Genomic DNA, 27,600 nt, shown 5'->3' on the forward strand with positions numbered 1-27,600 from the left:
GATGAGAATCTCTGTACAAGCTGATAGGCTTCATGTAAATATGTAGCTAGGTTATTGCCAGAAAGCCATTTGTCGAAGTGAGCAATACAGACACTCATTTTTTCAAAAGCGTACACCACACATATATGTATTTCTGAAAATAGATTACAATGTATAAAGAACAAATTTAAATTGTGAGAACTTCCCTTGCAAATATAGCCAAGTAGATATAAGGTAATTATTCCCCCTGCTTTCTCAGCATACTCCCTGGGCAGCTCTTCACTTCTCTGCCCAAGTACCAGCCCAGTCTCCACATCTCTCTGCCTTTTTCATCCCTATAATCGTCTGTGTGCCATGCTGTAATGTTTGAATTGCTGTCGAGGAGGAACTACAGTATGTAAATATCTGTTTCCATATGAAATTGAGAAGATTAGCAATGGCTGCAGTATTCTGAGAAGTCAGACTTGAGTGTGCCTTAGTTTTTCTTTCTCATATGTATTAGGAGCCCTCCATGCCGAACTGTCCCTGCCAGTGGAGAAGAACTTTGAAGTCTGGCTAAGTTACTTTCTAAGTTTCTATCTTTATTGATAATTGGGGCTGAGATAGTCCAGTCGCCTTTAAAGGGTACCTAGTTTCTGTGTTTATCCTAAGCTGTGTAGATCTTGCCTTTATGCAATAAATGAGTTTCTGAAAAGAAACTATAAATTGGCTTATGTAGGATGAGTCATTTATTATGTAAGAGGAAATTAGCTTTATAAAAGGATGTTTTATTACAGTGAACATTCAGCCTCAGTTTATTTCCTGTATTAAGATTATTTTTAAATAAGATGTAACCAGTCAGTTGGGGAGGTGTTTGAGAGCTAAAAATCAGAAATAAAACTCCTTGAAGAATTAGCAGTCTGGCATATTTCATCAGGGTCCAAAAGACAGAAAGCACAGTTTCTTGTGAACAGAGCGAATTTAATATAAAGAGATTAAATATAACAAGATTGGAGTGACAAGGGATTAGCCAGTAATAAATAAAGAGAACTCTGAAAAATATAAGAATCAGATGTAAGGAGTAGGCCCTTCCCCTGGTGCTGAGATGGAGTTGCCAAAGGAAGAAGCTTCCCCACCTGTCCTCACACACCTGAGGCTCACTGCATGGCAGAGAATTCACTGTGGTGTCACTGGATGAACTGGCAGGAAATCTGCCCTCCAAGGGGCTTGGGAAAGCCAATCTTGAGGAGGTGTCTTGTCAGAGACTGCGCACTGTAAAACCAACCTAGGAAGTGTCTGGGGAAAGCTCCTGGCCCCTGAGTGCTTCTGACCCCTGTGTCCTGCAGGGGCTGCCGAGGGGACAGAGGAGAGCCTCTTCCTCCTGCATTGTCTCTCCAGGTCCCTCTTCTGACCTCGCTGCCTGCCCTCTGCCTGCACTAAATGGTCCCAAACAGCTGTGACTTTACACCTGAAGTTTTGCACTTAATCTGTTACTGTTCGCTGATCTGGTTGAATGTGTGTTAATCTGCTACTGTACTTACAGAGTTGACTGGATACGACTTAAGGCTCTGTTTACAATGAGCCCATTTATGTGACTGTAAAAACTCTCTTTCAGAGACTTTGTCTTAACAACTGTTCGGCAGAGCTTTTAACCAGCCCAAAGTCTCTAGATTAATGGATCATTATCGTTAGATTAATATGTACAAGTCAAAAATCCGAAAAACAACCTATCTGCTTACCCTCCGGGGGGAAAACAAAAACACCCTTCAGAGGGTCCCAAGGTCCCCTAGAATGCCTGGAGTTTCTTTCTAGGCTACTAGGAGCCAGAGTGTGGTAGATCAACATGAGTCCAACTCAGGACAAAGATGGTTTTTGTATAAAGTTGGCTTGACTCATAATAGCAAAAGTTGTTTTTTAATAAAGCTTAAATATTACGTGGGAGCCATTAGGGTAGAACTATGAAAGGAAGGTTTGGGGAGAATGTATTTTCCTTTTTTATGGCTTCACTTTCAATAACTGCCACTGATTGTAGGCTGATTCTGTGTGTCTAAATTCTATTCTTTTGTCTTACAATAGACTTAATGGTCATACATGCTCATAGTAGAACATTTTAAATGTTTGGAAAAGTTGATTATTTTGTTCTGTACTATTACTCTAGATCTTCATTGCCCAACTCCATTGCCACTAGCCACATGTGGCTGTGGAGCCTTTGACACGTGGCCAGTTTAAATAGAGACGTAAGTGTGAACTACACACTGGAGTTTGATGACTGAGTACACAAAAATGAATGTGTAAAATACCTCATTAATCATTTATATTGGTTACTTAATATTTTGGGTATACGGAGTTAAATAAAATGTGTTAATTGATTTCACCTCATTTATTTAATATGGATTCTAGAAAATTTTAAATTACATAAATGACTTGCTTCACAATTCCATTAACAGCACAGCTCCAAATCTACATGTATTGAATAATGCTTCCATCTTTTGGTAGATAATGGAAATACACTAAAAATGAACAATGATTTTTCCAAATACTAATCGTATGAAAAATTTAATAGAATGATGTGCGTTCCACCCATCTGCAATGTTAAGTCATAATAATTATATTAAAGAAAGGTGGTAGTCAGTAGAGTATGAAAATTAGCCAACTCTACTAGCGGGAGTTCCGTGTGATGTACAGAGCAAGAGCCCTATTGCATGACAATCTTGGTTATCACTGGGGAGGACATTCAGATTAAAATATTATCATTGATTCTTAGTTATCATTAATGTCACTTGGTCACGCTCTAAGTTTAGAATTTTTAAGTTACAAGAAACAAAATCAATTGGAAACGTTCGTTGTTTTGATCTTTTTTAAGCAAATAGTCTTTAAGGTCTGTTGCAGAGCAACAAAATCTGTAGAACTACTAAAATTATGTAGTTCTTTAATCTCATTCTCAAAACGTTCATACTTATATCATTTGCATTTTTCAGTGCAAAGAGTGCAAGGAGAATTTATTATTTTGTATTTCCCTTTATATTCTGAGGTGCCTAGAGCAGTTTGGGGATAGAGTTTAACTGTATTTATTTATACTTAGACTAATTGTATGTAAGATTTTAGTACATAAGCAGTGGCTAAAAATTTTAACCTTTTATAATTTAGAAAGTTCATTGTGGTTTGAGCTAGAAGATATCTTGGCTTTATTTTCTGAAAGACTTTTACTTACATGCAGCTCATTTACTACATATAATTTAAAACTGGAATACACCCCCACAGAGTAGTTAAATGAACATGAAAATAGAAACTTTGAAAAGTGCTTATGTTTTATTTTTTCAAGAGGATAACAGGGGAAGAAATTTTTTCCTGATAAGAGACTGATAATAATATGCATTAATAGAATCAAATTCTTTGTTTAAAATTAGACTTAATTCCATTTTAAAATAATGAACATTATTTTAAAATATTTACAGACATTTCAGTCTTTACTTCATAAGTACTATGTAAATATTTTCTTATGAAAACTGAAATAGTGGAGATAAATCTCAGATTTCCCTGGGCTGCTGTTTTGTCTGCTCCCCCCCTCCAAGAACCTCTGTCGCCTCTGTCTGTCTGGGTCTTTCTGTATGTGGCGTCGACATGTGTTTGTGTAGCTGTGGAGAGTTTTCTTTAATACCTCAGTGATGTCACACCACGTATATTCTGCAATTTGTTCCTCACATTTTATTTTGGGGCTGTTTTCATGTCTCCAGATATAACTCTATTTCATTGTAACTTTAATATTTTACTTTTTAATCTTCAATTATGAAAGCATTGTATGCTCGTTAGAACAGGTGAAACAGGACAAATCTGCCAACTCCACCTCTCCCAGATCTCCTTCTTGAATTAAGCTTTCCTCCGTACTCGTGCAAACATTTTAGCATCGTAGAGTTTCTTTGTGTTTTAAAAATAATTTGAAAAGATCAGGCTCTGCACATATTCCCCAGATAGTAGTTTATTTCACTTAACACAGATGAGCATCCTTCCAGCTTATTTTTTTTTTTTTTTTTTTTTGCGCTACGCAGGCCTCTCACTGCCGTGGCCTCTCCCGCTGTGGAGCACAGGCTGCGGACGCGCAGGCTCAGCGGCCATGGTTCATGGGCCCAGCTGCTCTGCGGCATGTGGGATCTTCCCGGACCTGGGCACGAACCCGTGTCCCCTGCATCGGCAGGCGGACTCTCAACCACTGCGCCACCAGGGAAGCCCGCAGCTTATTCTTTTGATGAGAAATTTTCCATATTATGGAAAGTCTGTTTCTAGGTCTTTTTCATCTTTGTCCATGAGTTCACACACTGGCTCTTTTTATTTCTAAAATAATTAAAAAGTGTGTTTGCATATGTTCTAAATATCAAATTCTTATTATATGTATTGTTAGATCAATATATAATCTTAAAATTGAACTCCTGTTACATTTGTTTGGTCAAATTGCTAATATTCAGTTGTTTGAACTTAAAAAAAATTCATTTGGTTCAACCTAAGACATATTTTTTCAAATTATTTTCACACCTTTTTAAACTTTTTATGTATTCACTTCATTTTGGCATTGAATCTTAGTTTAAAAATCCTCTATTTTTGATAAGATTTTTAAAATATATTTTATGTTTAGGACTTTATCTGAAATTGATTTATACTTATGTCAGTGATATGCATAGAGATCTAATTTTTCTAAATTTGTGGACAGTTGTTCTAAACACTTTATTAAACAGTGTGTTCTCTTCCAACAGTTTTGGGCTGCCGCTTCCATAGTAAACTTTGGTACTGTGGATATATTTCTCCATTTTCTGTTTTGTTACATGGATCTATTTATCTGTTTCTGTGGCAGTAGCACTCTAGTTTTAATTACTAAGTTTTTACAATATTTTGTTATCTTTTAGAGCAAGTCCCTTGTCATCCTTTTTTGACATTGTCTTGGCTGTTCTTGTACTCTTTACAAATTGTTTTCACAATATGCTCATAAGTTTTTATTTTACTGATGTATAGTCTCCGGAGCAGAGAGGAAGAGAGAATTTCTAAACCCGGGGCTGTCTCAACTCCTGTAAAGCATGCAGATGATCACACACCTAAAACAGTGGAAGAAGTTATAGTTGAAAGAAATGAGAAACAAACACCGAATCTTCCAGGTAAGCCTAGCCTAGAGTGCAGGAAACATTTGCATTCAGACTAAATTGTTTCACAATTTACAGAATTATATTTACAGAAAATATAAAGATGCAATTATTATTACTACTACTATTGCTGCTACCTACTACCCATGTGTGAATTTTTCTGTACTTCCAGCATTTTCTTTGTGAGTGGGAGGTTGCCATATATCAGTAAGCGTTCATGAATGTTTTTTAAATTTTCCAGATAGAAGTTATTTGTGGTTCACAGCTGTTCACAGTGAGTGAGGTTGTTTTCCAGTACTGCTCATTAAGGGAAACATTAGATTGGCTTTAGACACTGTTTAAACTTCTCTTGTCTATTCAAAGTGTTTTCAGAAACACTTTATGAAGTATACCTTGCTGACCTGTATACAAGACCACACATAAGAATCTGCAAGGTTCTGAGATCCAGTTGCTTGAAAGGCCTGGAGGTCCTGGTTCTACTGTCTCTCAGGTCCTTCTCTCAAAACCTGTTTCTGCTCTGCTTATTTAGTGGCAGGAATGTGGCAATTTAAAAATGAATTATATCACAGTGAAGAAAGAAGGCTACTTTTACAGTCTTAACAGAGAAATGTAGGGATTCTCTCTTCTTACATTCTTCTTCCTCTGTTATTCTTCCCTAAAAAGTATATTTTTCAGACTGTAACAGCTGGAGCTATAGAAAGTATAGGTGACCATGTGACGTGCATACATGCTATAAAGATCCCAGAATTTATAACTGTAAAATGTGCCCTGATATATGCATATGTAGTATATATGTTCCTGATCAGGTTCTCTGAACTTACATTTTTGCTATATTTTGCAGACTTTTTATTGTTTGGTTATTTCAGTGGTTGCTTGCTTTGTTATTCCATTTTGTAAAGTGATTCTTGCATAATTTAAATTTTCTTTTCTTTTAGAACCAAAGCCTGTGTATGCTCAGGTTGGACAGCCAGACGTGGATTTACCTGTCAGTCCATCTGATGGGATCCTGCCTAATGCAACTCATGAAGATGGGATTCTTCGGTAATGTGGTTTTAAACTTGTGTTGTCTTCTCTGCCCGTTACTCAGGATTATTTAAATTGAGAATCCAATTGCGAACCATATTACATATGCTTTTAAAGACAGTGTATACTACTAAATGCTATGGTTAGTGTTTGTTTTGATTTTTTAAATTATTTATATGATAGAATCAGTTAGAGATTAGAGAACAACAAAGAAACATTTAAGATGTTTACTTCTTTCTCACCACTGTTTTCTACCTAGTTTTTAGATTAGGAATTACAAAACTAGAAAATTGTTTTCTATTTAAACATCAGAATTTTCACAGGCATTCTAAATCCCTAGCATTTTAAAAAAAAAATCAGTGTTCCTCCATCTCAGCACTATTGACATTCGGGGCCAGATAATTGTTTATTGTGGTGGACTGTCCTTTACATTGTGGATTCTTAGTAGCATCCCTGGCCACTGGCTGCTAGTAGCACACACATACATACCCCAGTTGTGACAACTAAAAATATCTCTAGGCGCTGACAAATGTTCCCTGCAGGCAAAATCACCTCTGGTTGAGAAACCTGTTCTAGATTAGTTAGCAACTCAAAAGTAAGTTTTTGATATTCACAACTTTATTACTTTATATTTTATACATTGAGATTGAGATGTAGATTTTATATCCAGATTTCAAACTATCATGATCATCAGATTAGTTTTTGTTGCCTCTCTGGTAAAAGAGACATGACATGAATAATGAAAAATTACCAAATTTCCTGAAGTAGGTTAGATGTAGACCTCTGCTCTCATCTGTTTTCTCTGCTAAAGAAAATTGGGTTATTACCATAAGACCTAGGTTGGTAGAGAGAAATGGCTCCTGAAATAGGTGAAAGTATCACAAGTTTAAAATTATACATTTTGGGGACTTCCCTGGTAGAGCAGTGGTTAAGAATCCATCTGCCAATGCAGGGGACATGGGTTTGAGCCCTGGTCCGGGAAGATCCCACATGCCGTGGAGGAACTAAGCCCGTGCGCCACAACTACTGCGCCCGTGTTCCTAGAGCCCATGCTCCACAACAAGAGAAGCCACCGCAATGAGAGGCCTGCCCACCACAACTAGAGAAAAGCCCGTGGGCAGTAGCATAGACCCAGTGCAGCCAAAAAAAAAAAAAGAATGGCCTGAGAGCTTTCCTAACTCTTTAAGTTTTATGAAAACTAATAACTTGATTCCAGAGACCTATTTCCCTGAGGGAGCACTGAAGGACAGATACCAAAGAGAACTGAGATTGTGGGCAGGATTTGTAGCTTAGCTGGGAAAGGTTTAGTTATTCATTCAGATTCAGTGACTGGATTTGAGGCAGAAGGATTTTTGCTGTTGCATGTGGTTGACATAACACAGGGCAGAGTATAAAATATTAGGCATGTAGGGCACATGACCCTAAGATGGGGCCTAGAGCTGTCCTTGAACAGTGGTTTTATCAATAAAAAGCCAGGTTTTACTAATGGGTCAGTGTTAGGAGAGGACTTGAGGGACCTGGGGCCTTAAGGACTTTAAGGAAATGTTTAAAAGAGCTGTCTGTACAGTTGATTTGGGAGAGGAGTCTGTCAGAAGGCTCTTGATGCAGGTGGAAAAGTAGGATCCATCACAGCCGAGGGACTCACGCCCTCCATGATAAAGCCAGTAAATAGATTCGGGGCACTGAGGGTACCACCAGCCATGGCAGTAAGTGACCTCATCTGACCTACAGACTCTCAGATTTCCATCTAGCTAATGTTAGTTCTACATGAAGAAACAGGGTCAAATGTGACTACCTTGTAAGTTCTGAAAGCTAAGGTGGTCTTTAGTTGGTTTTAAAGAACGAGGCATCTCTCTTCCCTCAACTCATTCATTCGTTTGATTTGTGTTTTTTCATTACTACTAGTTTCTAATTATTTGCTCATTGTTACTTAGTAAATTAAGAGGAAAAGGACTTTTTCCCACACTTCGTGTCAGAATAGGTAGAAGAATTGTGTGTCTTCTTGGCTTGGAATGTGGGATGGTTATAGAAACCTAGAAGGGAAATTTCTAATTATGTATGTAATTTGTAATTAATTACCCAAAAGGGTAATGCTTAGTTATGATGTGTTTCTGTCTAGCCATTCTTCTAAGGCATTCTTTGGTGTTTGTTTTAGGAGTGTCACAGAGCTTTGACACTACACTGATATAGAGGAATGTGCCTGCATTAATACCTTTCCATTCTCTCTAGCAAGAAGGGGGCAGAGCTTAAATATGGGGCTAATGCAAAAAGGCTGAATGATGATAAGCTTTTTGTTTAAAATTCAAAGGGGCTGCAGAGTAAGTGATCTGTGTGAACTACTGAAGGAGTCCCCCAACTGCAAAGTTTCAAAACCACTGTCTGTTGGGTTATAGAGATTACAATGCTTAGAGCCTGATTTTGACTCTCTGGCATTAGGTAAATTTGTCAGTTTATGCTCAGTTTCTACCTTTGTACAATAGTGCTTCTTAGTTATTCAGTAGAGATGATATGGTATGAATTGGGGTGGGAAAAATGGAAGATTTTTTAGCCATTGTTAATGTACCACATATATCCAGGACTCAGAGTTGGGAAAGCATTGTTATGAAGTAATTTTATAATTATTATGTAAAACAGTACTTACATATTGAATTTGGATATTGCAAAACTTATTTTGTTAATCAAAAATTAAAAGAAAGTGCTATTAAATCTGGTTTGGTATTCTAATGATAAATTTTATTCAGTAAATTAGAGGTAGGTGTAGGGTAAATTTTAGAGATGATGGTCCTTTGTTTTATTCTAAATATGGTTTTTATTGTAGTAGTTTGCTATAACTCTTCAAGCTTCTCTTAACTGTTTCAAATGAAATATTTGTCTTAACAGGCCCAGCATGAAATTAGTAAAATTCAGGAAAGGAGATAGTGTGGGTTTGCGGCTGGCTGGTGGAAATGATGTTGGAATATTTGTAGCTGGCGTTCTTGAAGATAGCCCTGCTGCCAAAGAAGGCTTGGAAGAGGGTGATCAGATACTCAGGGTATGTCAGTGGTCAACTTATGTGGTTTCAAAGTACTTAGATCTTTAGAAAAAGGCATCAGACACAGCAGACTCAACTATCGCAGTTAGCTTGTAATGTGTTGTAGCGTCTAGAACCAATTTAGCATGCAGATTGAGAATCCATCAGGTCTTCACATTCCTGCCTTTGCTCTTATTCACTGCTGTGTTGTGGCTACACAGTGTGGTGCTTTGGTCTCGTGTTAATCACTCATGTTCATAGAACCTACAAAAAGTAAGTCTTAGAGCCCCATAATATCCACCAGTTATTTTAAGTTCAACTAAACATTCAGGCTGGCTAGACTCTGCCGTGGGCCACAACTTGCCACTAGGGCAGCGTCACGTGTTCCTCCCCAGTGGGAGTAGTCTTTGCAGTAGCCCACAGAGCCCTGTAGGACCTTCTTCACCACAGGTGATGGCTCAGGTGTGCAGACATGGGGTTTCCATCAGGCACGTGTGTAAGCTGCCCTGGCTCTGAAGCTTCATACCCCACAAGAGGGAAGAGTCCAGGAAACCCTAGTTTTAGGCACAGGGTACCAATCGGGTCTTTTTCTTTTCTTTTTTGTTTGTGTATGTTTTTGTTTCTTTTCCATAAGCAATGCTGCCTAGTAACGTAGTACCATCTTTATTTCTGTCTTCTCTTTTTAAAATATCCAAACTTCCTGCCAGATGCACTGTATGCCATTTTAATCGGAAGATCAGATCTCTCAAGTGGGAGTTCCTACATCTGCTCTACTCCTCTTGACACCTCAGATTGTCGTTGCCACCTCTGTTCTGGTCTCTTCCTGCATTCAGGCTACCTCGTGCCCATGTCCTGCATTCGTTGTCCTCCTGCCCCAGAATATGGCTGCTTTGTTCATGTTTTCCTCCCCTATCCTCTGGTTCTTCATCAGCCTTCCATTGTCTGTCTTTTCTCCTTTGTCTGTTGAACTTGTTGAAGGTTTGGTTGAGTCCCTTCCCTGCTTGCTTTTCAGTCCTTGTATCATAAAGTTGTGTAGTCTGCCTTCCACCTTAACGACGACTGAATGTGAATTTTCATGAGGCATTGCTGACCTAATGTCATCTTCAGCCCTCATTTTTCCTGTATTTCTTACTAGCGTTTTGACCTTCTTAAAAAGTCCTTTTTGAAGTGCTTTCTTCCTTGGATTCCGTAACACTGCTTTTCTGGTACTCCTCTAATCATTTCACTTCTTTTCCTACCTTCTTTAATCATTCTTCGTAAAACTTGGGATGTGTCAGCAGCCCCCTGCTTCTATGTTGCTTTCGTATCTCTATCTTGGGTTTGGTCGCTTTTGGCAGCAGCCCACGGTCAGAAACTGCCCTCTGAGCACTCTGCGAGCCCCCTCAGACTGTGCTGGCTGCCTATGGCCACTCCTGTCCTCCTCCTCCCCCTTCAGACTTACATGTCAGAAAGTCAGGGTACTGTCTCCTGACTCACTGGTTTCCACCTAACTTTGTGTTGTGATTCCTCCAGATAATGTCTACATTTTCTGAAATACAACATGGATAATTAAACAGACCTGTTATTCTCTTACCTGCCCCATATCCTGTTTGAAGTAATCATACATCATGCAAAAAATATTTCTTAATAGTTTTTTTGTTGTTTCGTATCATAAAGGTAGTACATGTAGAAAAAAAAATTTTTTTTAATGTGGAAAATTTCCAGATGAGGAGAAGAAAATCTACCTGTAATCCTGCACGTAGTCACTGGGGACATTTTGATAAGTTACATTTTGGTCCTTAGGAGCGTCTAATATTAAACATTGATTTGGCAGACACTGAGCTTACATCATACAGATGCTCTTGCAGACATGGCACAATGCATGCACTATTTCTTTGTAATCTTGTTTCCTTTTGATTTCTTTTTCAGAGCCTAGTAAAAAGTAGGGCTCTATTATACATTCATAGAACTTATAATTTAAAATTTTAAATCCTGAGATTTTACAATAATAATAAACAGTTGGAATTAGAAGTTGTCTTTTTTGGTCTGAATTGGTTGGATTTTGCAGTGCATGATCTCTAATGTCGGGATGCATTGTGACTACTCTTTAAACTTCACTCACTTTATTTACTTGGTTTCTGCTTGTTTTAAATTAGGGTATATTCTTTTCTCCAAAGTAAAATGAAAATTTTCACTTTTGAAGATGTGATATTTTCGAATTAGATAAACTCTGGATATATTTGTTTCCTGCATAGATAAATGTTTTTATAATCTTAAAATATGACCAGTAGTAATTTGTGAAATGTATTTTAACAGGTAAACAATGTAGACTTCACAAATATCATAAGAGAAGAAGCTGTCCTTTTTCTACTTGACCTCCCAAAAGGAGAAGAAGTGACCATATTGGCTCAGAAGAAGAAGGATGGTGAGATACGGTCAGAATATTGAGAAAATAAACCTGGAGAAGTTTGAGGACTTAAATAGGAATTTTAATTTTAACGTTTTTAATAAATCACAGTTAAGTGATAAATGAATTTGTTAATCTCACAGATTTTGTTTATTTTGTCATTTAGGGGCACACAGTCTTACACTGTGCTTGTTAGCACAGCACAGTAATAGGACCAGCCAACCTTTCTGGCGTTCTGTTGAAGTAGAGTGCCATCTGCACGGAAAAATCCTATAGTATTCCACACAAAAGTGCATGTGGGCAGCTTCTGAATTTTGTATTGATGTTTTCTAAGCAATATACTCTGATGTTTGTTAGCATTAATGCAAGGGAATGCCTGATTTTCTCTGTGATTAAGCAGGTACATTTTCATTTAGAACAGGGTTTCTCAAGCTTGTCTCTGTTGATGGTTTTTTTTTTTTTAAAGGGCTTCAAATGCTTGGCTATTTATTTATTTATTCATTTATTCATTTATTCATTTATTTATGGCTGTGTTGGGTCTTCATTTCTGTGCGAGGGCTTTCTCTGGTCGTGGCAAGCGGGGGCCAGTCTTCATCACGGTGCGCGGGCCTCTCACTATCACGGCCTCTCTTGTTGCAGAGCACAGTCTCCAGACGCGCAGGCTCAGTAGTTGTGGCTCACGGGCCTAGTTGCTCCACAGCATGTGGGATCTTCCCAGACCAGGGCTCGAACTCGTGTCCCCTGCATTAGCAGGCAGATTCTCAACCACTGCGCCACTAGGGAAGCCCACTGTTGATGTTTTGAACCAAATACTTCTTTGTTGTAAAGGCTGTCCCGTGTGTTTTAGGCTGTTTAAAAGCACCCTTCCCTCTGCTCACTAAGTGTCCGTAGCACACACACCCTCCTTTCAACACACAGTTGCAGCTATCAAAAATGTCTCCATGTATGCCAGCTATTCCCTGGGGGGAACAGAATTGCCCCCATTTGAGAACCACTCATTTAGAAAATGGAATATAGGGCTTCCCTGGTGGCACAGTGGTTGAGAGTCTGCCTGCCGATGCAGGGGACGTGGGTTCGTGCCCCGGTCCGGGAGGATCCCGCATGCCACGAAGCGGCTGGGCCCGTGAGCCATGGCCGCTGAGCCTGCGTGTCCGGAGCCTGTGCTCCGCAACGGGAGAAGCCACGACAGTGAGAGGCCCGCGTAACGCAAAAAAAAAAAAGAAAAAGAAAAAAAGAAAATGGGATATAGATGAGGTTTGCAGGGGCTGCAGTGAAATTACATTAGATGATTTAAATAGAAAGCATGTGTGGCTTTGGACAAGTTGCTTGATCTGTATCTGCAGTAGTTTCCTCATCTGTGAAATGGAAGTGCTAAGAGTTCCCATTTTGTGAGATAATGATGATGTCCACGAGACAGAATACTTAGTAATTAGTAAGGAGCCACCGTTTGTTGGATACTGTTGTTTTTGTTATTGTTGATATTATCAATAGAATCTTCACATAATATATCCTCTTCAGATTAATATCTTTTCCCACTAGTTACTGATAATTTTTTGTTTTGATTCCTTTTAGTTTATCGTCGCATCGTAGAATCAGATGTAGGAGATTCTTTCTATATTAGAACCCATTTTGAATATGAAAAGGAATCTCCCTATGGACTTAGTTTTAACAAAGGAGAGGTGTTCCGTGTCGTGGATACTTTGTACAATGGAAAACTGGGCTCTTGGCTTGCTATTCGAATTGGCAAAAATCATAAGGAGGTAGAACGAGGCATCATCCCTAATAAGAACAGGTATGAATGTTTGGATACTTCTTACAGAGCAAATTAAGGAAATGATGACAAGATTTCAGTCCCACTGGGAAATTTTGGTAACGTAAAGAATTAGTTTTCACTGTATTTACCATATCTAAAACTGACTTAGTTGTATAAACTCCTTTATTTTAGTTTAACCATTAAGATTTAAACTGCATGTGAAGTTCTATCCAGTGTTTTGACATGTTGTTTCACTATAAGTCTTTCTCCATTTTGTTTTTAAAATACCCTTATTTTTATTTTTGTCTTTTCTTGTCCAGAGCTGAGCAGTTAGCCAGTGTACAGTACACACTTCCAAAGACGGCAGGAGGAGACCGCGCCGACTTCTGGAGATTCCGAGGTCTGCGTAGCTCCAAGAGAAATCTGCGCAAGAGCAGAGAAGATTTGTCAGCTCAGCCAGTTCAGACAAAGTTCCCAGCATATGAGAGAGTTGTTCTTCGAGAAGGTAGTCTGTTTTCTACAGATGTACCTAATACCTTTTAATGTCAATTTGCCTAAGAAAGAAGTATAAACTGTGCTGTTTTTCATTTGAATCTCCCCAGCTGGATTTCTGAGGCCTGTAACCATCTTTGGACCAATAGCTGATGTTGCCAGAGAAAAGCTGGCCAGAGAAGAACCAGATATTTATCAGATTGCAAGTAAGTAGTCTCCATACGGACTTCAGATGAGATTGAGTGTGTTTCTTTACTAATTACTTCTCTAAAGGGTGGGTCTGATCCATTCACTTAATAGAAATAACACTTTTTGTAAGTGAACATTTGCAGTTGACTCCATGTATTTAATTTGGAGGGAAACCTGAGTGACTGTGTCTGTGCTCTGCCAGTTCCCTTTCATAAGAAAAAGAATCACTATTTATGAGAATTTCTTAGCACACAGTCTTGTTTAATCCTGACAGTATCCCATGGGGCAGGTGTCAATGTCCAGCTGAAGCTGGGCAAGCTGAGCTGTAGGGTGGTTGTGACTGAGACCACTGCCCCGCCTCTTTAGTTGGGGTGTCATGATGACACCCAGCTAATGAGTCACACACTCGGCTCTGAACCCAGCTGTTTCTGGCTCCAGCCCAGTGCTTTCAGTCATTAAGCAAACAGAAATACTCAGATAATGTCAAAAGAGTAATAAAAGCATGATTCATGCTATTGCTTATTGCAGACATATATAGTAGGTTAGTATTAAATATAAATATTGAGGAAGTAGTGCTTTAAATAAATTGCCTTACAGATTTTGCTTGCAGATTCTTTCATTGTTTCATTATTTTAGCTATTATGGTAGTTTAAATACACAGACTTAGTTATGATCACTTAGGCTTGCTTTAAGTTATGTGTATAGTCTGTTTCAAGTTTATATTTTACTAATACAAAGGGTGCAGAAATCTGTCCATATTTTGTTTGCTTTGTCCATATTATGCTTTGCTTTTGTTCTGCAAAGGATTTAAATACTCAAGAATATAGCTTTTTCCATATATATGCTGAATTTCTTAGACAGAATTACCAAAGATAGGAAGGAATGACCCAAGACATGAGCATCCTGGCTGCTGCTGTGTAACTATGGCTGCTTCCAGAGGGTTGTGCGGCTGTTGTTCTTGCTGGCACTGTAAACTCCCAAGTGCTAATTTAATATTATATATATTGCTTTTCATTTGGTTGCTGGTGAAGTTGAATGAGGATATTTTCTGAAACTCAGAAGATTTGCAGACAAATGATAGTAAAATTTGAGCAATTTAGAAAATGTTCATTTCTGATTCATCACTCAGTTTGTTAGTCTTTTCAGAAGAGATCTTTTTTTGGTCATTGCTTATAGATAACATTTTGCTTGAAGAAGTTGATACGTATAGATACCACCTGTAACCAAACTTAGGGCTTTTAAATTTAAGAAAAGCAAGTGTGAAGACTTAGAAAGCTCTGTCTTAAGGACTAATTGGTTGATTAATTGGGTTTACTCTACAACCAGACTCTTATGAAGGAATTCAGATTGCTTAGTTATGTAGCCTCTTTGAATCTAACGAGAGTTTTTTGAGGTTAGAGACTAGTAGCATTTTTTCCACCCAGAACCTCCCAGTTGGTCTCCCTCCGTCGTTCTCCTGTGTCCACCAGATTGGAGATTGGCCCTGCTGTCTCGCGATGGCCTTGTTCTCCCAGATCATCCCCTTGTCCCTCAGCCTGACCTCTGAACTTCCATGTCTCTGTCTTTGTCTGATCTGAACAACCAGAGCTCTAACTTCTGAGCTTTCCTGTGACCAGAGTCTCAGACATCGCTGTGCCTTTTCGGTGAAAGCCTTCATGTCAGCGGACCTCTGAGACGCGTGGTTAGAAATCAGCCCAAGCTCCCTTGGCGTGTTCTGCGCCCGGAGGGAGGCACAGGTTGCCAGTGTGAAAGCACAGGCTGTGTCATAGTCACAAGTTACAGCCTTCCCTTCTGCTGATGTGAAAAGAGGTCCCTAACCCCGGACTCCGCAGCCAGTCTGCTGTAGTTGTTGCTGCTGAGTGTGGGCCTGCCCGGGTATTGAGCAGCCGTCTGTGGCCGGGTGGGCCCTGCTGAGGGGAGGAGGCCTCCTTAGGGTATCTGTGTGCCATACAGACAGAACCATTGCTATTCACATGCCACAATGTGAAAAAGGTTTGCAGACAGTGCCATGCCAGGCCACACTGGAGCAAAAGAAAAAGGGAAATAGCTATATACATGTTTTTATATATATACTATATATATTTTTTAATGGCTGTTTTTTCCAGAACATGAAAATAGTTGGAAAATTTTTGAAAACGTGCGTATTAAAACTGACATTATTTTAAATTTAAATATTTTATTTAGACCAAACACATAATTTATAATTTTACCTTCCTGGTTTTAATGGAAGTAAATTTATCAATATTATTTTGTAAATCTCCTTTTTTTTTTTTTTAAAGCTTGTTTTCAATTGAGAGAATTGCCATACTTGGCTGTTTCTCTTGACCAAGTGACAGTCCTAAATAATTTTTGCTCAAGTTCCACTTACTGATTCTTTTCTTTTAAATAATTAATTAATTAATTAGTCAGGCTGCATCAGGTTTTAGTTGCATCATGCGGGCTCTAGAGCACGCAGGCTTAGTTGCCCCGTGGCATGTGGGATCTTAGTTCCCCAACCAGGGATTGAACCCACGTCCCCTGCATTGCAGGGCGGATTCTTAACCACTGGACCATCAGGGGAGTCCCTCCACTTACTGATACTATTTAAAATGTTCATTTTGAAGTATTTATTTTGCTTTTGTGAACATATTGCATCCAAATATTATTGGACTTCTGAGGTTTGGGGGCACCTCCTTGAATTTTGCACCGGGGTGAGTGGCCCACTTGCCTTTTTTAAAAAAAAAATTTATTTATTTATTTATTTATCTATCTACCCACCCACCTACCTACTTATTCATTTAGCTGTGCTGGGTCTTAGTTGTGGCATGCGGGATCTTCATTGCGACATGTAGGATCTTTAGTTGGGGCATGTGGGCTCTTAGTTGTGGCATGCATGTGGGATCTAGTTCCCTGACCAGGGATTGAACCTGGCCCCCTGCATCAAGAGCGCAGAGTCTTAGCCACTGGACCACCAGGGAAGTTCTCCCCCTTGCCTTCTGATCCCAGCAGTGTTGGAAGCATTGATGTAACCCGGGGTTCTCAGCCAGGGTGGGTCTGCCCCAGAGAGGACATTTGGCCACAGTTCTGTTTGTCACTGTGGGAGCAAAAGGGAGGTGGGGGGCTGCTACTGACATCCAGTGGGTGGAGGCCAGAAATGCTGCTCAATAGGCCGTGGTGCACGGGAAGCCCCCACAACTAGACGTCATGGAGCCCAGCGTGTCGTCATGCCCAGCAGTTGAGAAACTGACCTAACCAGTGGAAATTTTGGTGTTTTGTTTTTGTCCTGACTGCACGACTAGAAAGTGAACCTCGAGATGCTGGAACTGACCAACGGAGCTCTGGCATTATTCGCCTTCATACAATAAAGCAAATAATAGATCAAGTAAGTTATTAGAAATTGACCCGTTTCATTGTAAGCTGTGAATTTTGTGTTTCTCAGTGGGATGGGTTTGGTTAAACTGAAAGTAGAAGATAGTTTTTCTGAAGTTATTACTGGTATACCGTAAGTAAATTACCGAGACATTATAATAATCACTTTCAGTGGAACAGTAGTACGTGCCTGAAAAGATGAGCTTTCATTACCACAAAAAAGTATACAGTGTTCACATATGTTGACAGACTTGATATCGCATCAGGACAGTTCAGGTTGCACTTGATATTTATATGTTAGGAATGTGTTGCTACTCACAAGGTCATGTCAGGAGCATTAAATTGTTACACTTATTTTCACTCTCTGCTTGCAGGTATTTGGGCTGTCTTAAAAGTGAGCTAGTTAAAACATTTTTTAAAAATTGGGCTAGAAATTATATTGCATTAACTTCTGAGTACACCTTTTTCTAATATGTGCTCCTGAGACATTTTGGAGCACAGTTAAACATCCATTCCTATTGGAATGTAGTCTCAGCTGTGACTTTCTGAAGGTGATGCTTCTTAGTTACCGTGTCTTGCGTCCTTGTTTGTTTTTTTCTTGTGTCTTCAGGATAAACATGCTTTATTGGATGTAACACCAAATGCAGTTGATCGTCTGAATTATGCCCAGTGGTATCCAATTGTAGTATTCCTTAACCCTGATTCTAAGCAAGGTGTGAAAACAATGAGGATGAGGTTATGTCCAGAATCTCGGAAAAGCGCCAGGAAATTATATGAGCGGTCTCATAAACTTCGTAAAAATAATCACCATCTTTTTACAAGTGAGTATATTAAAGGCCTTCTTTCAGCTTACAGTGTCTGTGCAACAATATGTGGGCAAAAATGTTTTGTTGTTCAAATATTAAAACTCATATAACCTTTGCCTGTGCTTGCTGTTGTGTTAACGGCTGCTATTGATTGAAAGAAATGGTTCAGTGCCAAAATAGACATTTCCAGGGGTGTGTCCTCAATACCATCTGTCAGATAGCTCAGTAGTGGTGACTGAACTCTAAGCAATGGTTGAGTGAATTCTGACTTTTGCAGTGTTCTAATCATAGAACAATATTATCTATTTTCAGCTACAATTAATTTAAATTCAATGAATGATGGTTGGTATGGTGCATTGAAAGAAGCAATTCAGCAACAACAGAACCAGTTGGTGTGGGTTTCTGAGGGAAAGGTAAGAAATTTCCTGTTTTTAACCCATTTGATAAATTATATAACTAATCAGAGAAGCCTTTGAGTCACCATTGTTTTCTAATTGGATCAACTTAATAAAGTGATTTGGGGTATTAGCTTTTAGGTTTTTATAATTTGTAGGGGTTATTAAAGTTGTTTTTGATAGTAGAAGATTCTGAAGTTTCTCTCCCCACTGAATTATCATTCAGTGGTATTCTCTCAGAGAATTCTCAGAGGGTAACTTAAAAGAACAGGGTTGAGTTCTGACTCTGCCCCTGTCTGACCGAGGAATGACTTTGAACCTGGCTTCTATTTCTTCCTCTGGAAACAAGGGGAATGGGTGGGCTAGATGAGTGGTCCCCAAAGTGCTGTGCTCAGCATGTGAGATCCAGGGCTGGCCCTGAAGAAAAGGTACTCTGAAGGCAAGGAATGGGTGGGGACCACCGTGCTGCAAACCAAGCCCCCTGGAGCAGCACGGTACCCACCAGCGTGGTGACGGCTCTGAGAGGTCTGAAGTAAAGGACTTACTTTGCTACTTTAAGCATTTCCCTAAACCCTTACCTAAGGAATTTTTTTTCACTCAGCACCTATTAACATTCTTAAAACATACTGAAAATGTTAGACAAAGCAATACATCCTTTTGGCTTTGAATTTTGATTTTATAAAGATTAAAATAACTACTTTCTGTTGTTAAGTCTTTCTGGTCTTTTAGCAGTTCTTGATGGGAAAGTCCTGTTTATTTTGTTGGGAGAGAGAATAATTTTCTCAAAGTATACAGTTAAAAGAATCTTTTGTTTTAAATGTCTTTTACCTTCAGATCAACACAATATTAATATATTTTAGTTGCTAGGGAAGATTGAGAGTATCTGTTCTCTTATTTTGTTTTTTGTATTTCCTTGTCGGCTTGGTTTTTGTTGTGTTTTGCCCCTGCATGGCCCCTACCTTCCTCTGCCTGGCTATGGCCCCAGGTGCTGTGGCAGTGCATGCTGCATGCTTAGGACCCTCGTGCCCCTTACCCAGAAAACACAACCTCTGCCAAGAAGAGATGTTGAAATGCTGACATCTAGAGGTAGTGTCTGCTGCTCCCACCTGTGGTCCTGTGTCAGAACCATGCCTTTTCTCCTCAGTACCACTCTGGGCAGTGGACTGTACACATGAGATCCTGAGACCACTTTGAGTAACTGACATATCAGCCGGAACGCTTTATAGACAGAAGCAGGTAGAATAAACTCACTACACCACTTTACACGACACACTGTTACTAATTCTTAACTCTTGTGGCATTTGATTAAAACGATTACCGTCCTCTCCATACTAATCTTCTATGACAACACAGTTCCTCTAGCAGCCTTGGTCAGGTAGAATGTTAATAGCTTTCACTGGTGATTTTTGAAATAATATTAGTTTATAAATGCACGAGGTATACATGTCTACCTATCTGAGAGGTTTTTAAAATCCATAAATCTTAATTTAGAGGGAGGCCCGCATACCACAAAAAAAAAAATAAATAAAAAAAAAAAAAAAAAAAAAAAAATAAAATCCATAAATCTTAATTTTCTGTCATTTCTTTGTGATACTATTGTGTGCTTCCTTTCTTTGCTTGGATTTTAAAATGAAGGTTTAGCTCTCCCAGCTTTTTGTGTGAGGAAAACAGGTCATCTCAATTAATTTTAGTAACTTTATTAATAGGTCTAATAGGTCATTTACTTTTAGAATAGATTGATGCATTTTGTAAATCAGAAAAAGTGTTACAATTTAAATCAAGTTTGATTTATGCCCCCCTTCCATTCCAGTATATTTTCTCCAAATAGATTCTTAAACTAAAACCACTTCATTTCACATCTACTCTCCTGAGCTAACTACTTTGATCTGATTGCTAGGAAGAGTTCCTTTTTGCAGTTTCTGTTACAGGCTTGTATGTTCCCTATTAAACCAAGAAAAATCATCTGGAGGCTTTCTTAACATGTAAGCATATGTCATTTCTGGTTCAGAGCACTCCTGGGTCTTGCTCACTTCTGCATTTCATACCACTGCAAAAGCTAAGCAGATTAGTGAGTTGAGTTGTTCTTCCCCAGGGCCTTAAATACTTCCCTGGCTGGCTCCTGGGTTATAGTCTTCCAGACTCCGTGAGTTAGAGATCATAGTAGATAGCAAGAAGTTTTCAAGCCATTGAGATTTCAGTGGGAGAGACTCTGCTGGAACATAGAGCAGAGCCCTGGTGCGCTCACTCTCCAAACCGGGCAGGTGATCTGTTGAAAGAGTCACAGAAGGCTGGTCTTTCTCATTAAGGGAGGGCTCAGGGTCAGGCTGTTGCAGAGCCAGGATTGGGACTGTGGGGGAAGCACCATTCAGGCGGCTCAAGCCTTGTTTATCCTTCAGTCCATGCCGTCTGAATTCTGGGTTCTGGATCCTCCAGCTCTCGTGCCTCTCTGGGCGCAGGGTCCAGGCAAGGTCTTCCGGGACTGTTGTGTGTAATACGGGCACTAGCTTCAAATTAGTATCCATGACAGCCTGTTGACTGCAGCACTGTACTTCCCTTTCCCTCAAATACTTCTGTTCTTTCCGGTCTGCTCAGAAGATAATCAGTGCAGACTGAAGGCTAACTCAGCTCTTAATTGTCTGTAAAAGAGAGTCATAACTGCATTTCCCTCTCTGCATCCATCTGTGAAGAATAATTTTTAAAAGTTCTTAGTTTAATTAGGCAACCAAAACTTAGATGATGGTTTTCCGTTGTGTTTTATAAAGCTCTAGGGCCAAATACCAACTTTTTAAAGAAGTTGTTTTCTTAGTATATAGATTTTATATATACATAAACTCTTGTTCAGCTTGAACTGTGGCATTTATTTTCCTGGTTATTCTCAACGTGCTCTGTTCTGTCAGTCACTGTGTCTTTGTTTCTGTGAGCTTGGTCTGGCAGCATTCTCCCTCTTCCTGCTCTGGGCTGACAAGCTAGTGACTGACTAGGTTTCAAAATCACAGTGGGGCCAGGGCTCCCTTGCTGTCTTCTGGGGCTTTGTCACGGCCGGCCAGCCAACGTTCCACTCATCCAAGCCCTTCAGATCTCAAAGGATGCTCTGTGTGTCTGCATGTGTGCTTGTACTATCTTCTTGACCTTTCCTCACCAGAAGTTTCAAGAAATAGATGTGATTTCTCCAAAGAAAAGTATCCTTTTCAGTCTCCCTTGTAAAATTAAGGCCATCTCTTAAAGAACTACTGAATAAATTTTTAATTTACTTCTATTTGACCCAGGCGGATGGTGCTACAAGTGATGACCTTGATTTGCATGATGATCGTCTGTCCTACCTGTCAGCCCCAGGTAGTGAATACTCAATGTATAGCACGGACAGTAGACATACTTCTGACTATGAAGATACAGATACAGAAGGCGGGGCCTACACTGATCAAGAACTAGATGAGACTCTTAATGATGAGGTGGGGACTCCCCCGGAGTCTGCCATTACACGGTCCTCTGAGCCTGTCAGAGAGGACTCCTCTGGAATGCATCATGACCACCAGACATATCCTCCTTACTCACCACAAGCGCAGCCACAGCCAGTTCATAGAATAGACTCCCCTGGACTTAAAACAGCCTCTCAACAGGTAAGCAGCAAGCATTCAACGTTTTGCAGTTAGAGGTGCATTGTTAAAGTCTAGGATGTGGTGATTGAATTAAAAAATATATTGTCCTTTCTCCAGAGTAAGAATTAATCTTTAATTTCAACTTGAGAATACCAAGGACTTAATTCTAAACTTTGTGTGTTTATCTTAGACAGCAGTATACTGAAGTTTAAAAAATTCAGGACATGAGGTCATAGTATTGTTATTCAGCACACTTAAAATGTATGTCTATCAACCACTATAAATGGAAGTGGGAAGTTAGCAATAAACAGAAACACTATATTTAAAATATTTTAAACAATTCACAGAAAGCAGAAGCCTCATCTCCAGGCCCTTACCTTTCGCCTGAAACAAACCCAGCATCATCAACCTCTGCTGTTAATCCTAATGTAAACTTAACTAATGTCAGACTGGAGGAGCCCACCCCAGCTCCTTCCACCTCTGACTCACCACAAGCTGATTCTTTAAGAGCACCACGCACTGAGGCAGCTCACATAATGCTAAGAGGTCAAGAGCCATCATTGTCGTCGCATGTAGATCCAGCAAAGGTACCTGTGCTGCAGTGTTGCGCTAATCTGTTGCTCTCCATCAGTCTAGCACATGATCATGTTTGCTTTGCCCTTTCAGTGTTCCTTTTGCTTTTTACTGTGGGCTTATGCACCATAGTGTTTTCAAATCAGTACAAATCATTTCGGTTCTATAATTTGCATGGCTTCCAGTGATATACTGATTATTTTAAAATAGGCCTTTTAATTGGGATTGGTACTTAATATTTTTATTATTTTTTAATGTTTGGCTTTCAGAATCTTCCAGAATTTCTTTCTTTTTTATTTTTATTTTTTTAAACATCTTTATTGGAGTATAATTGCTTTATAATGTTGTATTTCTGCTGTATAACAAAGTGAACCAGCTATATGTATATATATATATCCCCATATCCCCTCCCTCTTGCGTCTCCCTTCCACTCTCCCTATCCCACCCCTCTAGGTGGTCAGAATTTCTTAATCTATAGTTCAGACCCATTTTAAACTTCTTTATGTTTTGTAAATTATGGTGTCCATAAATTTTCTTTTTGATTTTATTTTCAGTGTCCAAATCAAGTGGAATCAACAGTTCAGTGCATTAATTTTCTACTAAACTTAATAATTAAAAAGTTAAAATATCTTTAACTCACTTTTCATTTAGTATTGATACATGCTGAAAAGTAAAAGCCCCTACTTGCACTGTAAATTTTGAGCTTTCACTTAAACTGGCTTTCTCCACTAATCTGTTTCTGTCCTGGTAATAAATGGTAGAACTTGCCATTTTTACATATTAAATCATAGTTTGTCTCTTAAAATAGACTAGAATTTGAAACAAGCCTGTGTCCTTATGCATGAATTTTTAATACAGGTATATAGGAAGGATCCCTATCCTGAGGAAGTGATGAGACAGAACCATGTTTTGAAGCAGCCAGCCGTTGCTCACCCAGGGCAGAGGCTAGACAAGGAGCCCAGTCTGAGCTATGAGCCGCAGCCCCCATACGCAGAGAGACAAGCCAGCAGGGACCTGGAGCAGCCTGCCTACAGATACGACTCCTCAAACTACGCGGACCAGTTTCCTCGAAACTATGACCATCGTCTGCGCTATGACGACTGCATCCCTGCATATGAGGAGCAGTGGTCCTATTATGATGACAAACAGCCGTACCAGCCCCGGCCTTCTTTTGATAATCAGCACCCACGAGACCTGGACTCCAGACAGCATCCCGAGGAGTCCTCAGAACGAGGGTATTTCCCACGTTTTGAGGAGCCAACCCCTCTGTCCTATGAAAGCCGACCGCGCTACGACCCGCCACTCAGGACCTCCACCCTGCGGCACGAAGAGCAGCCCGCTCCTGGGTTTGACGTGCACGGGAGGTACAGGCCAGATGCGCAGCCCTACTCCTCCACAGGCCCCAAGGCGTCTGAGCCTAAGCAGTATTTTGACCAGTACCCACGGAGTTATGAGCAGGTCCCGCCCCAAGGCTTCACCTCCAAAGCAGGCCCGGGCCACTACGAGCCTCTCCACGGTGCTGCCCTTGTCCCGCCTCAGCACAAGCCGGAAGTGCCGCCCGCAAGTACCAAACCACTGCCGCCACCCCCAGCTCTGGCCGAGGAAGAGGAAGACCCAGCGATGAAGCCGCAGTCAGTGCTCACCAGAGTGAAAATGTTTGAAAACAAAAGGTCTGCATCAGTGGAGAACAAGAAGGATGAAAACCATAACTCTGGTTTCAAGGTAAATATGTGACTGTGTCTCCTGCCTCGCGTTCAGAGCACATTCAGTGACTGTTGTGCGTAACGCTTCATAATGTTTTCTCCCCCTTAAACGAAGCCTGTTTTCTCATGATCTCTCCCTGAGGCTCGTGTGTCTTATTTTTCTGCAGCCTCCAGAGGTCACGTCTAAACCTGCAGGTGCTCCCATCCTGGGTCCTAAAGCCCCTGCTCAGAATCAGCTCATTGAACACGACAGAACACTGCACAGGTGGGTGCTTTGTGGGCTTGTGGCCTACAAATGACTGGGAGTGTGGCCCTCTTACTAGAGAAGAGGCGGGGAAGGCAGAGGTCTCCTTGTCCTTAGGTGAACTCCTCCAGCTTTTGCAGTTAAAACAGTGGTCCTAGAAGGAAAAGTAAAGAGCTTTATTTATTATACCTTCTGTAAAACATCTTTGTTATTCTTTCAATTAACAAATCTTTCGAAAACATATTTCTCTAGCAAATGGCTAAAGTACAGTTTTTAAAGCCCTAACTTTTGGACTGTGTTTTTTAGTTTAATAGTGCTTTTGGACATGCAAACTGTTAGTTTTTAGGGGTGAGTAAACAGACTCAGATAGCTATGAGATAACTAAACTTAATCCTTTAGAAAGCGCCAGGAGGGATGAGGCTGAGGCTGACAGGAGTTGCTGGGAGAGGAACCCGCCAGCTGTGCTCTTAGCTGTGGCCCGATTTGGCTGCTGCTAAGTTGACGGGCTGCATTTGAATACAGTTCTTTGGCCTAATATGTTTCATTCGCTTATATTTGTGCTTGTAATAAAGAGGAACTACTGTTTAACATGTACATTTTCCTCTGATTTTAATGTCTGGTGCTCTTCATGAAAATGTAAACTACTGTGATGTCTCCTTTAGCTGGGATCACTAGCAAATAAGCTCTTCTACACAGAGTAAACATGTAATAACTGAAAGCTTAGCCCCCCCTTCTTGGTGTGAAACGTATCTAAGTTTATCCATTTTTGATGCAGAGTTTCTGAAATTTGCTAACTAGGGCCTTTGTAACAGGCCCTAGTTTTCTGATAATTTACTTTCTTCCCCATGTGCTTCCTGTGTCCTCTGGAACTTTGGACATGTCGAGCTCTTTCCTTATATGAGGATCATTTATTGATCCTGCTGTAAAGTTCTTCAGCTCTCAGTTTTTATTGTTGCTGACGATGGTGCATGTACTTGAGGAAGCCCTCCAATGTCTGGCTTACTTTTCTCTTTCTGATGAGCTGCTTCTAACCAGGTCACTATCAAGCTCAGTAGATAGGTTGTGTTTAGGACTCATGGGCCAGGAGAGTGTTGCCATTGAGTATAATGTATGAGGACACGGGACTGGGAATGTCCACCTTGACTGCTGCACTGCTCAGCCAGATCCTGAGTAATCACAGCAGTCAGTGGAAGGTCAAGGTGAAACTTATATATTCCATTTTATTTGTCAAATTAACTTCTCAAAAATTGTTCCATTTATCATTCATTATCAGGATCCCCGAACCGCAAAAACCTCAAATGAAGCCGCCTGAAGACATTGTTCGGTCAAATCATTATGATCCTGAGGAAGATGAAGAATACTATCGAAAACAGCTCTCCTACTTTGATCGAAGAAGTTTTGAGAGCAAGCCTTCTGCACATGTCCCTGCCAGCCACCTCTCAGAGCCCACCAAGCCGGTTCATTCTCAGAGTCAGCCACAGTTTTCTAGTTACTCTTCCAAGTGAGTTATTTTGTTTAAGACTTACCTTTTACAAATAAGATGAAACATAAAGTGGAGTTAATCACACAAAGTTCAGTGTGTGTGTCTGTGTGTGTGTGTGTGTCTGTGTGTGTGTGTGTGTGTGTGTGTTTTATTTTGTTTTGTTTTTTGGCCTTGCTGCATGGCATGCGAGATCTTAGTTCCCTGACCAGGGATCAAACCCTTGCCCCTGCAGTGGAAGTGCAGAGTCCTAACCACTGGACTGCCAGGGAAGTCCTAAGTTCAGTATATTTTGAAGGAAAATAGTTAACTATGTAATACATGACTTCTGTAGGCTCTTAGCATTTCAGCAGTGTGTGTTCTATCTAGCTCTGGGATGTATGTTTTTTGTTCTTAAACTCTAGTGTCAGATATGTAAATTTTTTGCATTAGAAAATATGTTAAAATCAAAGGATTTTGAAATCAAAGCGTTTTGAGGTAAGAGAGGGTAAACAGTTAAGACCCTGATTTTTAAGAGTCTCTCCCTTCTGTGCAGCACACTTAATGCTGGTTCTCATCCTTCTTTTCTGTGTTTGTTTTTTAAATATAAAAGTAGTTATGTTGGGGAGTGACATTGAGGGACGATACTAAAGAGTTTAAAAAATTTTTTTTCCAAGGCAAGAAGAAACTTGTCTTTTATTATTGTTTGAGCTTGAGGGGACTTTTAGAGATTTCTGGTCCAGCTGTAAACATGAGGAACCCAAGCTCCAGCGAGGGACCGTGACAGGGGCAGAGCTAGGACTGAGCCCCAAGTTCCTGCTGTCTTTTTCCTGTCTGTGCTGCTCCCTTCTGTTTGCTTGTCTACTGGGTTTTTTGTTTTTCTTTCTTGTGGGTTTTGTTGGGGTACAAACTACAAACCCACATGTGCCCGCGTGAGTTCGTATCCCGTTCTGGTTCTGCTGCTGGTTGAACCCTGACTGATGGTGAATTTGGTTCTGAGAGTGGAGTATAAACCCACATAGGCACAGGTGGGTTCATACTTGAGCGGAACAGGCCCACAAGAATGGAAACAGATGGAGATTTATTATAAGGGATTCGTTTACACAGTTGTGGGGCCGGGCTGAGCAAGTCCTAAGTCTGCAGGGCAGGAAGGGAAATGCCTAGTGGTCTCGGAGCTCAGGGAAGCTGTTAAGTCCTCTTGAGAAGGGCCCATCTAGCTAATCTCCCTGGGGATACGATACCTGCATTAGTGTTTGAGTGAATAACTAGGACTATAGTTCTTGTAGCGAAGATGAGACATTAAAAAGCAACCACAAATCACTTTTGTGCCGAAGTTTAAAACCATGAAGATTTTTACTGAATTAGATGCTTCGGACTGTCTGAACATATCATTTGTCACTTGCTGGTCAGTGAAAATTCTTTTAGAATATACTTTATTTTTTCTTTTTTTGCGGTACGCGGGCCTCTCACTGCTGTGGCCTCTCCCGTTGCGAAGCACAGGCTCCGGACGCGCCGGCCCAGCGGCCATGGCTCACGGGG

General features: G+C 40.2%; 1 protein-coding gene and 1 non-coding gene across 8 annotated transcripts in view; one reads left to right on the forward strand and one right to left on the reverse strand.

Moving 5' to 3' along the window:
• The window catches only part of TJP1 (tight junction protein 1), a 118,022-nt gene that overhangs the window by 75,757 nt on the left and 14,665 nt on the right, over positions 1 to 27,600 (forward strand). For 5 of the 7 annotated variants that reach the window (XM_024129732.3, XM_028494967.2, XM_024129726.3 and 2 more), the window contains exons 9-23: positions 4,960 to 5,099; positions 6,020 to 6,125; positions 8,988 to 9,138; positions 11,413 to 11,521; positions 13,076 to 13,295; positions 13,577 to 13,761; positions 13,859 to 13,954; positions 17,216 to 17,298; positions 17,896 to 18,106; positions 18,404 to 18,504; positions 21,753 to 22,103; positions 22,430 to 22,669; positions 23,514 to 24,377; positions 24,526 to 24,623; positions 25,876 to 26,103. In XM_024129732.3, the coding sequence (XP_023985500.1) occupies positions 4,960 to 5,099; positions 6,020 to 6,125; positions 8,988 to 9,138; positions 11,413 to 11,521; positions 13,076 to 13,295; positions 13,577 to 13,761; positions 13,859 to 13,954; positions 17,216 to 17,298; positions 17,896 to 18,106; positions 18,404 to 18,504; positions 21,753 to 22,103; positions 22,430 to 22,669; positions 23,514 to 24,377; positions 24,526 to 24,623; positions 25,876 to 26,103 (3,183 nt within the window). The remainder of the gene's footprint in view (positions 1 to 4,959; positions 5,100 to 6,019; positions 6,126 to 8,987; positions 9,139 to 11,412; positions 11,522 to 13,075; positions 13,296 to 13,576; positions 13,762 to 13,858; positions 13,955 to 17,215; positions 17,299 to 17,895; positions 18,107 to 18,403; positions 18,505 to 21,752; positions 22,104 to 22,429; positions 22,670 to 23,513; positions 24,378 to 24,525; positions 24,624 to 25,875; positions 26,104 to 27,600) is intronic. The other 2 variants (XM_024129730.3, XM_024129731.3) reach the window with 1 other exon arrangement.
• Positions 16,823 to 16,894, reverse strand: TRNAK-CUU (transfer RNA lysine (anticodon CUU)). The gene has a single exon. It is a non-coding gene; the product is annotated as a tRNA-Lys (tRNA).

The sequence above is a fragment of the Physeter macrocephalus genome, chromosome 11 (genome assembly GCF_002837175.3).
Source record: "Physeter macrocephalus isolate SW-GA chromosome 11, ASM283717v5, whole genome shotgun sequence".
Taxonomy (NCBI): domain Eukaryota; kingdom Metazoa; phylum Chordata; class Mammalia; order Artiodactyla; family Physeteridae; genus Physeter; species Physeter macrocephalus.